This window comes from Hemibagrus wyckioides, linkage group LG01 (assembly GCF_019097595.1).
Source record: "Hemibagrus wyckioides isolate EC202008001 linkage group LG01, SWU_Hwy_1.0, whole genome shotgun sequence".
In the NCBI taxonomy this organism is placed as follows: Eukaryota; Metazoa; Chordata; class Actinopteri; order Siluriformes; family Bagridae; genus Hemibagrus; species Hemibagrus wyckioides.
In genome coordinates, this window is record NC_080710.1 from 434876 (window position 1) to 451402 (window position 16527).

General features: G+C 43.6%; 1 protein-coding gene across 1 annotated transcript; it reads right to left on the reverse strand.

The window, feature by feature from the left end:
• Nucleotides 1-1094: 1094 nt before the first annotated feature.
• Nucleotides 1095-9248, reverse strand: rbp5 (retinol binding protein 1a, cellular). Its single transcript, XM_058396147.1, has 4 exons — nt 8941-9248; nt 5971-6155; nt 1823-1924; nt 1095-1565 (listed from the first exon to the last, which is right to left on the reverse strand). Exons 1-4 carry the CDS (start codon nt 9014-9016, stop codon nt 1512-1514), a joined length of 417 nt encoding a protein of 138 aa, XP_058252130.1. The 5' UTR covers nt 9017-9248; the 3' UTR covers nt 1095-1511.
• Between the last annotated feature and the right edge of the window lie 7279 nt (nt 9249-16527).

Consider the following 16527-nt stretch of genomic DNA (forward strand, 5'->3'; position numbering starts at 1 on the left):
TCCAGCTCGGCTTTTGTGTGATCTACACTCACTGCTCTTGTCTGAGTTTTTTCTTTTTAGCGGCGCTTTATTCATCACGCGCTCCGTCTCCATTTCACTGCCATCGTCCCTCCGTTTATCTCCCGGTTGTTCAACATCGCTGTTTAACTGATTACCATCGGTGTGTGATGTGTTTCCGCTCGTACCCGTGTTTGTCGGCTCCGTTGAGGTCGGTCCAGCCTCCGCAGGCCCAGCGGCACACTCCACCCCCCCGGCAGGTGCGGTCTCCGCGGTGGGCTCTGCCTCGGCCGGACCGGCCTGCGATGACCGGTTCGGCGGAACTGTTCTCGATTGATCCTTTCGTTGTATCATTATTATTATTGGGACAATCACAAACTAGATATCCTGTTTTCCCGCAACCGAAACATTTCATTTCCTTGCTGGTGACAAAGACAACATAATTAAAGTCATCCACCCAGAAATTTAGCACCAAACTAAAATATATGTTTCAGTAAAGGAGATTCGCATCCGATCTGGATCATCTTAATCCGCGACACCAGTTTTCCGCACCGGGACAGCGCCTGCTTTAAAATATCATCACTGATAAACAGAGGGACGTTTGAAATGGTGATTTTTTTCGATGGTGTTGAAAGAGGGAGAACGGGAGAGAGGGATCCATCAAGAACCAGGCGATGTTCCAGTATGAACCAGTATAGTTACCTTTTCTACAGAACTGAGAAACATTACTATGGCGTTATTCATTCACATCTATCCTATCTACAACCCCTACTAAACAACGAAAATGATTAAATTAAATTAGATCACCCCCCAAAAAGGAAAAAAATACTAATAAAGAAAAGAGAAAAGCTTCTTTGAGAAGCACAAACGCTCCGCCCACTCGCTCCCAGCATGCACTCAGAGAGAGAGACAGAGAGAGAGAGAGAGAGAGAGAGAGAGAGACAGACAGAGACAGAGAGAGAGAGAGAGAGAGAGCACCATCATCATCATCATTAAACTGCTTCCTGTTGAATAAGTGAGTGTAATCCTGAAACTTCTCCCCATTGTAAAGGCATCATTCAGATCAGTGAATAAACATGAAGAGCGTGACAGAAACATGGGAGGTGTAAATCTCATCACTTTATTCCTTCAGGACATTACAGTATTTGAAAAAGCATCAAGTCAGAAGGGGAAATTAATATTTACTGAAGAGAAAACAGGACTCCGCATCACTCTGCTGCCCTCCAGTGGATAAACCGGAGAACTACAGCTCTGACGGAACTTCAGTCATCCTTCACTCCCCTTCTCCCTCAGAGTTAGTGTTAGTATGTTAGGAGAGCAGGACAGAGAGGAGCGCGAGGAGAAACACAGCACTAGTGGAATTTCTCCACACTAATAGTGTTTAAAGTTTCTACATCTTTACTAAAATCAATCACTTTAATTTCACTCATTAAAATAACTTTCAGATTATATAAGAGGGCCTGGGATCTGCTGGGATCTCCCTGGTTTCCCACAGTGTCCCTGGAACCAGTTGATCATTCTGCTTTCTTAAAGACCTGCTTAGCCACAACATTATTCACACGCAGCTCCTAGAGAGAGAGAGAGAGAGAGAGAGAGGTCATACAAATAAAACTTAAATGAAACTTTAAACTTCAGGAGAAAAAGAAAAAGTCTAAATTCAAATAAAGGTTTGTGCTCTCTCTCTCTCTCTCTCTCTCTCTCACACACATTCATTTGTTTATAAAAGGACTCACATTTTAAACTCTAATTCCACTTTAATTCAGTTTCTCTGATGGTGTAAACGTGGTGTTTTTTCAGAATAATGAGTGTAAATGGTTTATATTACTAGGTGAAGTAAGTTTCCCTCCAGCCAGTGTGTCCATCCTCGTCCTTCTTTCTCTCCTTTCTGTACACACACCAGTTTATCACCGTCCCAGTCCACTGTGGTCTACACACACACACACACACACACAAACACGCACACACAAATATAATCACACACGTTTTAATTTGTAGTAGCTGTAATTTTGAGATAAGAAGATGACATTATCGTGGTGTGTGTATCTGGTGTGTGTACGTGGTGTGTGTACCTGGTGTGTGTACGTGGTGTGTGTACGTGGTGTGTGTACCTGGTGTGTGTACCTGGTGTGTGTACGTGGTGTGTGTACCTGGTGTGTGTACGTGGTGTGTGTACCTGGTGTGTGTACCTGGTGTGTGTACGTGGTGTGTGTACCTGGTGTGTGTATCTGGTGTGTGTACGTGGTGTGTGTATCTGGTGTGTGTACGTGGTGTGTGTACGTGGTGTGTGTACGTGGTGTGTGTACGTGGTGTGTGTACCTGGTGTGTGTACGTGGTGTGTGTACGTGGTGTGTGTACCTGGTGTGTGTACGTGGTGTGTGTACGTGGTGTGTGTACCTGGTGTGTGTACGTGGTGTGTGTACCTGGTGTGTGTACCTGGTGTGTGTATGTGGTGTGTGTACGTGGTGTGTGTATCTGGTGAGGGTACGTGGTGTGTGTACCTGGTGTGTGTATCTGGTGTGTGTACGTGGTGTGTGTACCTGGTGTGTGTACGTGGTGTGTGTACCTGGTGTGTGTATCTGGTGTGTGTACGTGGTGTGTGTATCTGGTGTGTGTACGTGGTGTGTGTACCTGGTGTGTGTACCTGGTGTGTGTACGTGGTGTGTGTACGTGGTGTGTGTATCTGGTGTGTGTACGTGGTGTGTGTACGTGGTGTGTGTACGTGGTGTGTGTACGTGGTGTGTGTACCTGGTGTGTGTACGTGGTGTGTGTACGTGGTGTGTGTACCTGGTGTGTGTACGTGGTGTGTGTACCTGGTGTGTGTACGTGGTGTGTGTACCTGGTGTGTGTACGTGGTGTGTGTACGTGGTGTGTGTACCTGGTGAGTGTACGTGGTGTGTGTACGTGGTGTGTGTATCTGCTGTGTGTACGTGGTGTGTGTACGTGGTGTGTGTACCTGGTGTGTGTACCTGGTGTGTGTACGTGGTGTGTGTACGTGGTGTGTGTACGTGGTGTGTGTACCTGGTGAGTGTACGTGGTGTGTGTACGTGGTGTGTGTACCTGGTGTGTGTACCTGGTGTGTGTACGTGGTGTGTGTACGTGGTGTGTGTACCTGGTGTGTGTACCTGGTGTGTGTATCTGGTGTGTGTACGTGGTGTGTGTACCTGGTGTGTGTATCTGGTGTGTGTACGTGGTGTGTGTACCTGGTGTGTGTACGTGGTGTGTGTACGTGGTGTGTGTACGTGGTGTGTGTACCTGGTGTGTGTACGTGGTGTGTGTACCTGGTGTGTGTACGTGGTGTGTGTACGTGGTGAGTGTACGTGGTGTGTGTACCTGGTGTGTGTACGTGGTGTGTGTACCTGGTGTGTGTACGTGGTGTGTGTACGTGGTGTGTGTACCTGGTGTGTGTACGTGGTGTGTGTACCTGGTGTGTGTACCTGGTGTGTGTACGTGGTGTGTGTACGTGGTGTGTGTATCTGGTGTGTGTACCTGGTGTGTGTACCTGGTGTGTGTACGTGGTGTGTGTATCTGGTGTGTGTACCTGGTGTGTGTACCTGGTGTGTGTATCTGGTGTGTGTACGTGGTGTGTGTACCTGGTGTGTGTACGTGGTGTGTGTACCTGGTGTGTGTACGTGGTGTGTGTACCTGGTGTGTGTATCTGGTGTGTGTACCTGGTGTGTGTACGTGGTGTGTGTATCTGGTGTGTGTACGTGGTGTGTGTATCTGGTGTGTGTACCTGGTGTGTGTACGTGGTGTGTGTACGTGGTGTGTGTACCTGGTGTGTGTATCTGGTGTGTGTACGTGGTGTGTGTACCTGGTGTGTGTACGTGGTGTGTGTATCTGGTGTGTGTACGTGGTGTGTGTACGTGGTGTGTGTACGTGGTGTGTGTATCTGCTGTGTGTACGTGGTGTGTGTACGTGGTGTGTGTACGTGGTGTGTGTACGTGGTGTGTGTACGTGGTGTGTGTACCTGGTGAGTGTACGTGGTGTGTGTACCTGGTGTGTGTATGTGGTGTGTACCTGGTGTGTGTACGTGGTGTGTGTACCTGGTGTGTGTACGTGGTGTGTGTACCTGGTGAGTGTACATGGTGTGTGTACGTGGTGTGTGTATCTGGTGTGTGTACCTGGTGTGTGTACGTGGTGTGTGTACGTGGTGTGTGTACCTGGTGAGTGTACGTGGTGAGTGTACGTGGTGTGTGTATCTGCTGTGTGTACGTGGTGTGTGTACGTGGTGTGTGTACGTGGTGTGTGTACCTGGTGTGTGTACCTGGTGAGTGTACGTGGTGTGTGTACCTGGTGTGTGTATGTGGTGTGTACCTGGTGTGTGTACGTGGTGTGTGTACGTGGTGTGTACGTGGTGTGTGTACGTGGTGTGTGTACCTGGTGTGTGTACGTGGTGTGTGTACCTGGTGTGTGTATCTGGTGTGTGTATGTGGTGTGTGTACCTGGTGTGTGTATGTGGTGTGTGTACCTGGTGTGTGTATCTGGTGTGTGTACGTGGTGTGTGTACCTGGTGTGTGTACGTGGTGTGTACCTGGTGTGTGTACCTGGTGTGTGTATGTGGTGTGTGTACCTGGTGTGTGTATCTGGTGTGTGTATCTGGTGTGTGTACCTGGTGTGTGTATCTGGTGTGTGTACGTGGTGTGTGTATCTGGTGTGTGTATCTGGTGTGTGTATGTGGTGTGTGTACGTGGTGTGTATCTGGTGTGTGTATGTGGTGTGTGTACGTGGTGTGTACCTGGTGTGTGTACGTGGTGTGTGTATGTGGTGTGTGTATGTGGTGTGTACGTGGTGTGTACGTGGTGTGTGTATGTGGTGTGTGTACGTGGTGTGTGTACGTGGTGTGTACCTGGTGTGTGTACGTGGTGTGTGTATGTGGTGTGTACGTGGTGTGTGTATGTGGTGTGTGTATGTGGTGTGTGTACGTGGTGTGTACCTGGTGTGTGTATGTGGTGTGTGTACATGGTGTGTGTATCTGGTGAGTCTACCTGGTGAGTGTACGTGGTGTGTGTACGTGGTGTGTGTACGTGGTGTGTGTACGTGGTGTGTGTATGTGGTGTGTGTATGTGGTGTGTACCTGGTGTGTGTATGTGGTGTGTGTACGTGGTGTGTACCTGGTGTGTACCTGGTGTGTGTATGTGGTGTGTGTACGTGGTGTGTGTACATGGTGTGTGTACGTGGTGTGTGTACATGGTGAGTCTACCTGGTGTGTGTACGTGGTGTGTGTACCTGGTGTGTGTATGTGGTGTGTACCTGGTGTGTGTATGTGGTGTGTGTACGTGGTGTGTACCTGGTGTGTGTATGTGGTGTGTACCTGGTGTGTGTACGTGGTGTGTGTATGTGGTGTGTGTATGTGGTGTGTACGTGGTGTGTGTATGTGGTGTGTGTATGTGGTGTGTGTATGTGGTGTGTACGTGGTGTGTGTACGTGGTGTGTACCTGGTGTGTGTATGTGGTGTGTGTACGTGGTGTGTGTATCTGGTGAGTCTACCTGGTGTGTGTACGTGGTGTGTGTATGTGGTGTGTACCTGGTGTGTGTATGTGGTGTGTGTACGTGGTGTGTGTACATGGTGTGTGTACGTGGTGTGTGTACATGGTGAGTCTACCTGGTGTGTGTACGTGGTGTGTGTACCTGGTGTGTGTATGTGGTGTGTACGTGGTGTGTACCTGGTGTGTGTATGTGGTGTGTACCTGGTGTGTGTACGTGGTGTGTGTATGTGGTGTGTGTATGTGGTGTGTACGTGGTGTGTGTATGTGGTGTGTACGTGGTGTGTGTATGTGGTGTGTGTATGTGGTGTGTACGTGGTGTGTGTACGTGGTGTGTACATCTGGTGAGTCTACCTGGTGTGTGTACGTGGTGTGTGTACCTGAACAGTGTGTAAATGATGTGAATACGAGACGTGAGAATGAGGAGACCAGGAGGAGGTGAGAGATGTTGTGTCTCAGTGTTGTGAGTGCAGCAGTACTGTGCCCTCACCTGGCACTTCCTGCCATCAACGGGCCCCAGGTCCTCGGTGAACTCCTGCCCCAGAGTGAAGTCCATATCAAAGTTCTTAAAGGTGGTGGAGGTTTTAATCTTCATGTGTCCCGAGTTAACGTCGTGTTCAATGTGTTTACTGGGTCTCAGCATACACACCACCTTCCTCAAGGCTACGTTAATGTCTAACACACACACACACACACCTGAGTTCATTTATATTCAACTCACAAAATTTTACAATGAACACGCCTTTAACACACTCAGCTCATTTCTACAAACCAGCACATTAACACCCATATTTATTCAAATAAATGTTAGTGAGTGTTAATGAGTGCTAGTGAGTGCCCCTGTGTTAATGAGTGCTAGTGAGTGCCCCTGTGTTAATGAGTGCTAGTGAGTGCCCCTGTGTTAGTGAGTGTTAATGAGTGCTAGTGAGTGCCCCTGTGTTAATGAGTGCTAGTGAGTGCCCCTGTGTTAATGAGTGCTAGTGAGTGCCCCTGTGTTAATGAGTGCTAGTGAGTGCCCCTGTGTTAATGAGTGCTAGTGAGTGCCCCTGTGTTAATGAGTGCTAGTGAGTGCCCCTGTGTTAATGAGTGCTAGTGAGTGCCCCTGTGTTAATGAGTGCTAGTGAGTGCCCCTGTGTTAATGAGTGCTAGTGAGTGCCCCTGTGTTAGTGAGTGTTAATGAGTGCTAGTGAGTGCCCCTGTGTTAATGAGTGCCCCTGTGTTAATGAGTGCTAGTGAGTGCCCCTGTGTTAGTGAGTGTTAATGAGTGCTAGTGAGTGCCCCTGTGTTAATGAGTGCTAGTGAGTGCCCCTGTGTTAATGAGTGCTAGTGAGTGCCCCTGTGTTAGTGAGTGTTAATGAGTGCTAGTGAGTGCCCCTGTGTTAGAGTGCTAGTGAGTGCCCCTGTTAGTGAGTGTTAACGAGTGCTAGTTAGTGACCCTGTGTTAGTGAGTGTTAATGAGTGCTAGTGAGTGCCCCTGTGTTAGTGAGTGTTAATGAGTGCTAGTGAGTGCCCCTGTGTTAGTGAGTGTTAATGAGTGCTAGTGAGTGCCCCTGTGTTAATGAGTGCTAGTGAGTGCCCCTGTGTTAGTGAGTGCCCCTGTGTTAATGAGTGCTAGTGAGTGCCCCTGTGTTAGTGAGTGCCCCTGTGTTAGTGAGTGCTAGTGAGTGCCCCTGTGTTAGTGAGTGACCCTGTGTTAATGAGTGCTAGTGAGTGCCCCTGTGTTAGTGAGTGCCCCTGTGTTAGTGAGTGCCCCTGTGTTAGTGAGTGCTAGTGAGTGCCCCTGTGTTAGTGAGTGCCCCTGTGTTAATGAGTGCTAGTGAGTGCCCCTGTGTTAGTGAGTGACCCTGTGTTAATGAGTGCTAGTGAGTGCCCCTGTGTTAGTGAGTGACCCTGTGTTAATGAGTGCTAGTTAGTGACCCTGTGTTAGTGAGTGCTAGTTAGTGACCCTGTGTTAGTAAGTGTTAGTGAGTGCTAGTTAGTGACCCTGTGTTAGTGAGTGCTAGTTAGTGACCCTGTGTTAGTGAGTGCTAGTTAGTGACCCTGTGTTAGTGAGTGTTAGTGAGTGCTAGTTAGTGACCCTGGGTTAGTGACCCTGGGTTAGTGAGTGTTAATGAGTGCTAGTGAGTGCCCCTGTGTTAGTGAGTGTTAATGAGTGCTAGTGAGTGCCCCTGTGTTAGTGAGTGACCCTGTGTTAATGAGTGCTAGTTAGTGACCCTGTGTTAGTGAGTGTTAATGAGTGCTAGTTAGTGACCCTGTGTTAGTGACCCTGTGTTAGTTACCCTGGGTTAGTGAGTGTTAATGAGTGCTAGTGAGTGCCCCTGTGTTAGTGAGTGACCCTGTGTTAATGAGTGCTAGTTAGTGACCCTGTGTTAGTGAGTGTTAGTTAGTGACCCTGTGTTAGTGAGTGCTAGTTAGTGACCCTGTGTTAGTGAGTGTTAGTGAGTGCTAGTTAGTGACCCTGTGTTAGTGAGTGTTAGTGAGTGCTAGTTAGTGACCCTGTGTTAGTGAGTGTTAGTGAGTGCTAGTTAGTGACCCTGTGTTAGTGAGTGCTAGTTAGTGACCCTGTGTTAGTGAGTGTTAGTGAGTGCTAGTTAGTGACCCTGTGTTAGTGACCCTGTGTTAGTGAGTGTTAATGAGTGCTAGTTAGTGACCCTGTGTTAGTGAGTGCTAGTTAGTGACCCTGTGTTAGTGAGTGTTAGTGAGTGCTAGTTAGTGACCCTGTGTTAGTGACCCTGTGTTAGTGACCCTGTGTTAGTGAGTGCTAGTTAGTGACCCTGTGTTAGTGACCCTGTGTTAGTGAGTGTTAATGAGTGCTAGTTAGTGACCCTGTGTTAGTGAGTGCTAGTTAGTGACCCTGTGTTAGTGAGTGTTAGTGAGTGCTAGTTAGTGACCCTGTGTTAGTGAGTGCTAGTTAGTGACCCTGTGTTAGTGAGTGTTAATGAGTGCTAGTTAGTGACCCTGTGTTAGTGAGTGCTAGTTAGTGACCCTGTGTTAGTGAGTGTTAGTGAGTGCTAGTTAGTGACCCTGTGTTAGTGACCCTGTGTTAGTGACCCTGTGTTAGTGAGTGACCCTGTGTTAGTGACCCTGTGTTAGTGAGTGTTAATGAGTGCTAGTTAGTGACCCTGTGTTTGCGAGTGTTAGTGAGTGCTAGTTAGTGACCCTGTGTTAGTGAGTGCTAGTTAGTGACCCTGTGTTAGTGAGTGTTAGTGAGTGCTAGTTAGTGACCCTGTGTTAGTGAGTGTTAGTGAGTGCTAGTTAGTGACCCTGTGTTAGTGAGTGCTAGTTAGTGACCCTGTGTTAGTGAGTGTTAGTGAGTGCTAGTTAGTGACCCTGTGTTAATGAACATTATCCTAAAGCCAGCTTCTGTAGTTTAATAGGCACACTGTGTTCATTTTAAACACTTAACACTGCAGCACGATGATCGAGGGTTAAAAAGGAAAAGTAATGACGTCACGCTCACCTAGAGCGGCCAGATAGGCTTCGAAGTTGTCCTGAGAGATCCAGTGATACACTCCGGTGTAGTTCGGTTGAGACATCTTCAATGCGCGTGATTTCCTCAGAACTCCACACTGATGAGACTCGACACTCCGCACACTCTCACTTCCGCCGCTGCTCTGGTTTTGTTTTTCAGTTTATTTGTTAGTAGAAAGTGAGAGTTTCCGCTCCTTCTCTCTCACACACACACACACACACAAACCGCTCTCACAGTGACTAAGGCGGCGCGAGCGCGTGCACGACCGCTAAAAACCCCTTCCCCGCGCGTGCACGAGAAAGAAAGAATACAAAGGATAAAAGAAAGTTCAAAAGTTCATCCTCTGTCCGTTGCTTTAAAAAATGTCTCCTGCTGCCGCGGGTGTGTGTGTGGACTGTGTGTGTGTGTGTGTGTGTGTATGTGTGTGTGTGTGGGAAAAGCTTCCACAGATCCCCTCTGTGAGGTGAAGTGATTACTCCAGAAATAATTTAGAAAATCTAGAAAATAATTGTACAAGAATGATATTTACAGAGTAATAACAGGCGACATTTCTTAAGATAAGTTTCAGTTCCAGGCTCTGGGCAGTGATAAGAACAGAGTTCATTCAAATCACATTCCTGCAGGGATCACTTCCTTTTCCCATCTTACTGAATGAATGCAGCCTTGTTGTGCTGACCATCAGAGCATTAGCGCTAACTTTCACCCAAATACGCTTAAGGAACAAGAGGATCAGAGCTGCAGCAATGAGAATATAACCATACTGAAAAAACAGACCTGCTGCTGGTTCTGTAGAACCGTCTACACTGTTCTCTACAGGTTCCTGTTCTACCTCTGCAAAGTCCATTCACCTAAACACTCGCATCTAAACACTCACACCTAAACACTCACATCTAAACACTCGCATCTAAACACTCACACACTCACATGTAAACACTCACATCTAAACACTCACATGTAAACACTCACATCTAAACACTCACATGTAAACACTCACATCTAAACACTCACATGTAAACACTCACATCTAAACACTCACACCTAAACACTCACATCTAAACACTCACATCTAAACACTCACACCTAAACACTCGCATCTGAACACACACCTAAACACTCACATGTAAACACACATGTAAACACTCATGTAAACACTCACATCTAAACACTCACACCTAAACACTCACATGTAAACACTCACATGTAAACACTCACATCTAAACACTCACATGTAAACACTCACACCTAAACACTCGCATCTAAACACTCGCATCTAAACACTCGCATCTAAACACTCGCATCTAAACACTCACACCTAAACACTCACATGTAAACACTCACATGTAAACACTCACATCTAAACACTCACACCTAAACACTCACATCTAAACACTCACATCTAAACACTCACACCTAAACACTCGCATCTGAACACACACCTAAACACTCGCATCTGAACACACACCTAAACACTCACATGTAAACACACATCTAAACACTCACATGTAAACACTCACATCTAAACACTCACACCTAAACACTCACATGTAAACACTCACATGTAAACACTCACATCTAAACACTCACACCTAAACACTCACATCTAAACACTCACATCTAAACACTCACATCTAAACACTCACATCTAAACACTCACATGTAAACACTCACATCTAAACACTCACATGTAAACACTCACACCTAAACACTCACATCTAAACACTCACATCTAAACACTCACATCTAAACACTCGCATCTAAACACTCACACCTAAACACTCACATGTAAACACTCACACCTAAACACCCACACCTACACACTCACAGCTAAACATTCACATCTAAACACTCACATCTAAACACTCGCATCTAAACACTCGCATCTAAACACTCACACCTAAACACTCACATGTAAACACTCACACCTAAACACTCACATGTAAACACTCACATCTAAACACTCACAGCTAAACACTCACATCTAAACACTCCCATCTAAACACACACACCTACACACTCACATCTAAACACACATCTAAACACTCACATCTAAACATTCACATCTAAACACTCATCTAAACACTCACATCTAAACACACATCTAAACACTCACACCTAAACACACATCTAAACACACATCTAAACACACATCTAAACATTCACATCTAAACACTCACATCTAAACACTCACATCTAAACACACATCTAAACACTCACACCTAAACACACATCTAAACACACATCTAAACACTCACATGTAAACACTCACACCTAAACACACATCTAAACACTCACACCTAAACACTCACATCTAAACACTCGCATCTAAACACTCACACAAACACTCACATGTAAACACTCACATCTAAACACTCACATGTAAACACTCACATCTAAACACTCACATGTAAACACTCACATCTAAACACTCACATGTAAACACTCACATCTAAACACTCACACCTAAACACTCACATCTAAACACTCACATCTAAACACTCACACCTAAACACTCGCATCTGAACACACACCTAAACACTCACATGTAAACACACATGTAAACACTCACATGTAAACACTCACATCTAAACACTCACACCTAAACACTCACATGTAAACACTCACATGTAAACACTCACATCTAAACACTCACATGTAAACACTCACACCTAAACACTCGCATCTAAACACTCGCATCTAAACACTCGCATCTAAACACTCACATCTAAACACTCACACCTAAACACTCACATGTAAACACTCACATGTAAACACTCACATCTAAACACTCACACCTAAACACTCACATCTAAACACTCACATCTAAACACTCACACCTAAACACTCGCATCTGAACACACACCTAAACACTCGCATCTGAACACACACCTAAACACTCACATGTAAACACACATCTAAACACTCACATGTAAACACTCACATCTAAACACTCACACCTAAACACTCACATGTAAACACTCACATCTAAACACTCACATCTAAACACTCACACCTAAACACTCGCATCTAAACACTCGCATCTAAACACTCGCATCTAAACACTCACATCTAAACACTCACATCTAAACACTCACACCTAAACACTCACATGTAAACACTCACATCTAAACACTCACATCTAAACACTCACACCTAAACACTCACATCTAAACACTCGCATCTAAACACTCACACCTAAACACTCACATGTAAACACTCACATCTAAACACTCACATCTAAACACCCACACCTACACACTCACAGCTAAACATTCACATCTAAACACTCACATCTAAACACTCGCACCAAATCACTCACAACTAAACACTCACACCTACACACTCACATCTAAACACTCACATCAAAACATTCACATCTAAACACACACACCTACACATTCACAGCTAAACACTCACATCTAAACACTCCCATCTAAACACACACACCTACACACTCACATCTAAACACACATCTAAACACTCACATCTAAACACACATCTAAACACACATCTAAACACTCACACCTAAACACACATCTAAACACTCACATCTAAACACACATCTAAACACACATCTAAACATTCACATCTAAACACTCACATCTAAACACTCACATCTAAACACTCACATCTAAACACTCATACCTAAACACACATCTAAACACACATCTAAACACACACATCTAAACACTCACACCTAAACACACATCTAAACACTCACATCTAAACACTCACATCTAAACACTCGCATCTAAACACTCACACAAACACTCACATGTAAACACTCACATCTAAACACTCACATGTAAACACTCACATCTAAACACTCACAAGTAAACACTCACATCTAAACACTCACATGTAAACACTCACATCTAAACACTCACACCTAAACACTCACATCTAAACACTCACATCTAAACACTCACATCTAAACACTCACATCTAAACACTCACACCTAAACAATCGCATCTGAACACACACCTAAACACTCACATGTAAACACACATCTAAACACTCACATGTAAACACTCACATCTAAACACTCACATCTAAACACTCACATCTAAACACTCACACCTAAACACTCGCATCTGAACACACACCTAAACACTCACATGTAAACACACATCTAAACACTCACATGTAAACACTCACATCTAAACACTCACACCTAAACACTCACATGTAAACACTCACATCTAAACACTCACATGTAAACACTCACATCTAAACACTCACATGTAAACACTCACACCTAAACACTCGCATCTAAACACTCGCATCTAAACACTCGCATCTAAACACTCACACCTAAACACTCACATCTAAACACTCACACCTAAACACTCACATGTAAACACTCACATCTAAACACTCACATCTAAACACTCACATCTAAACACTCGCATCTAAACACTCACACCTAAACACTCACACGTAAACACTCACATGTAAACACTCACATCTAAACACTCACATCTAAACACCCACACCTACACACTCACAGCTAAACATTCACATCTAAACACTCACATCTAAACACTCGCACCAAATCACTCACAACTAAACACTCACACCTACACACTCACATCTAAACACTCACATCAAAACATTCACATCTAAACACACACACCTACACATTCACAGCTAAACACTCACATCTAAACACTCACATCTAAACACACACACCTACACACTCACATCTAAACACACATCTAAACACTCACATCTAAACACACACACCTACACACTCACATCTAAACACTCACAGCTAAACACTCACATCTTAACACTCACAGCTAAACACTCACATCAAAACATTCACATCTAAACACTCACATCTAAACACACATCTAAACACTCACAGCTAAACAATCACATCTAAACACTCATCAAAACATTCACATCAAAACACTCAAAGCTACACACTCACATTTAAACACTCACATCTAAACACACATCTAAACACACACATCTAAACATTCACATCTAAACACTCATCAAAACATTCACATCAAAACACTCAAAGCTACACACTCACATTTAAACACTCACATCTAAACACACATCTAAACACACATCTAAACACTCACATCTAAACACACATCTAAACACACATCTAAACACTCACATCTAAACACTCACACCTAAACACTCACATGTAAACACACACATCTAAACATTCACATCTAAACACTCACAGCTACACACTCACATCTAAACACTCACATCTAAACACACATCGAAACACACATCTAAACACTCACATCTAAACATTCACATCTAAACACACATCTAAACACTCACATCTAAACACTCATCAAAACATTCACATCTAAACACTCACAGCTACACACTCACATCTAAACACTCACATCTAAACACACATCTAAACACTCACATCTAAACACACATCTAAACACTCACATCTAAACACACACATCTAAACATTCACATCTAAACACACACATCTAAACACTCACATCTAAACACACATCTAAACACTCACATCTAAACACACATCTAAACACTCACATCTAAACACACATCTAAACACTCACATCTAAACACACACACCTACACACTCACATCTAAACACTCACATCTAAACACAAATCTAAACACTCACATCTAAACACTCACATCTAAACACACATCTAAACACTCACATCTAAACACACATCTAAACACTCACATCTAAACACTCACATCTAAACACTCACATCTAAACATTCACATCTAAACACACACATCTAAACACTCACATCTAAACACACATCTAAACACTCACATCTAAACACTCACATCTAAACACTCACATCTAAACACTCACATGTAAACACTCACACCTAAACACTCACTTCTAAACACTCACATCTAAACACACATCTAAACACTCACATCTAAACACTCACATCTAAACACTCACATCTAAACACTCACATCTAAACACACATCTAAACACTCACATCTAAACACACATCTAAACACTCACATCTAAACACTCACATCTAAACACTCACATCTAAACACACATCTAAACACTCACATCTAAACACTCACATCTAAACACTCACATCTAAACACTCACATCTAAACACACATCTAAACACTCACATCTAAACACTCACATCTAAACACACATCTAAACACTCACATCTAAACACACATCTAAACACTCACATCTAAACACTCACATCTAAACATTCACATCTAAACACACATCTAAACACTCACATCTAAACACAAACATCTAAACATTCACATCTAAACACACATCTAAACACTCACATCTAAACACACATCTAAACACTCACATCTAAACACACATCTAAACACTCACATCTAAACACTCACATCTAAACACTCACATCTAAACACTCACATCTAAACACTCACACCTAAACACTCACATCTAAACACTCACATCTAAACACTCACATCTAAACACTCACACCTAAACACTCACATGTAAACACTCACATGCAAACACTCACATCTAAACACTCACACCTAAACACTCACATGTAAACACACACATCTAAACATTCACATCTAAACACACACATCTAAACACTCACATCTAAACACACATCTAAACACTCACATCTAAACACACATCTAAACACTCACACCTAAACACTCACATGTAAACACTCACATCTAAACACTCACATCTAAACACCCACACCTACACACTCACAGCTAAACATTCACATCTAAACACTCACATCTAAACACACACACCTAATCACTCACAACTAAACACTCACACCTACACACTCACATCTAAACACTCACATCAAAACATTCACATCTAAACACACACACCTACACATTCACATCTAAAGACTCACATCTAAACACTCACATCTAAACACACACACCTACACACTCACATCTAAAAAGACATCTAAACACACACATCTACACACTCACATCTAAACACACATCTAAACTCACATCTAAACACACATCTAAACTCACATCTAAACACTCACATCTAAACACACATCTAAACTCACATCTAAACACTCACATCTAAACACAAATATCTAAACACTCACATCTAAACACACACATCTAAACTCACATCTAAACACACATCTAAACACTCACATCTAAACACACACATCTAGACACTCACATCTAGACACTCACATCTAAACACACATCTAAACACACACATCTAAACACACATCTAAACACTCACATCTAAACACACATCTAAACACACATCTAAACACACATCTAAACACACACATCTAAACACTCACATCTAAACACACATCTAAACACTCACATCTAAACACTCACATCTAAACACACATCTAAACACACATCTAAACACTCACATCTAAACACTCACATCTAAACACACATCTAAACACACATCTAAACTCACATCTAAACACACATCTAAACACACATCTAAACACACACATCTAAACACACATCTAAACACTCACGTCTAAACAGACATCTAAACACTCACATCTAAACACACACATCTAGACACTCACATCTAAACACACATCTAAACACTCACATCTAAACACTCACATCTAAACTCA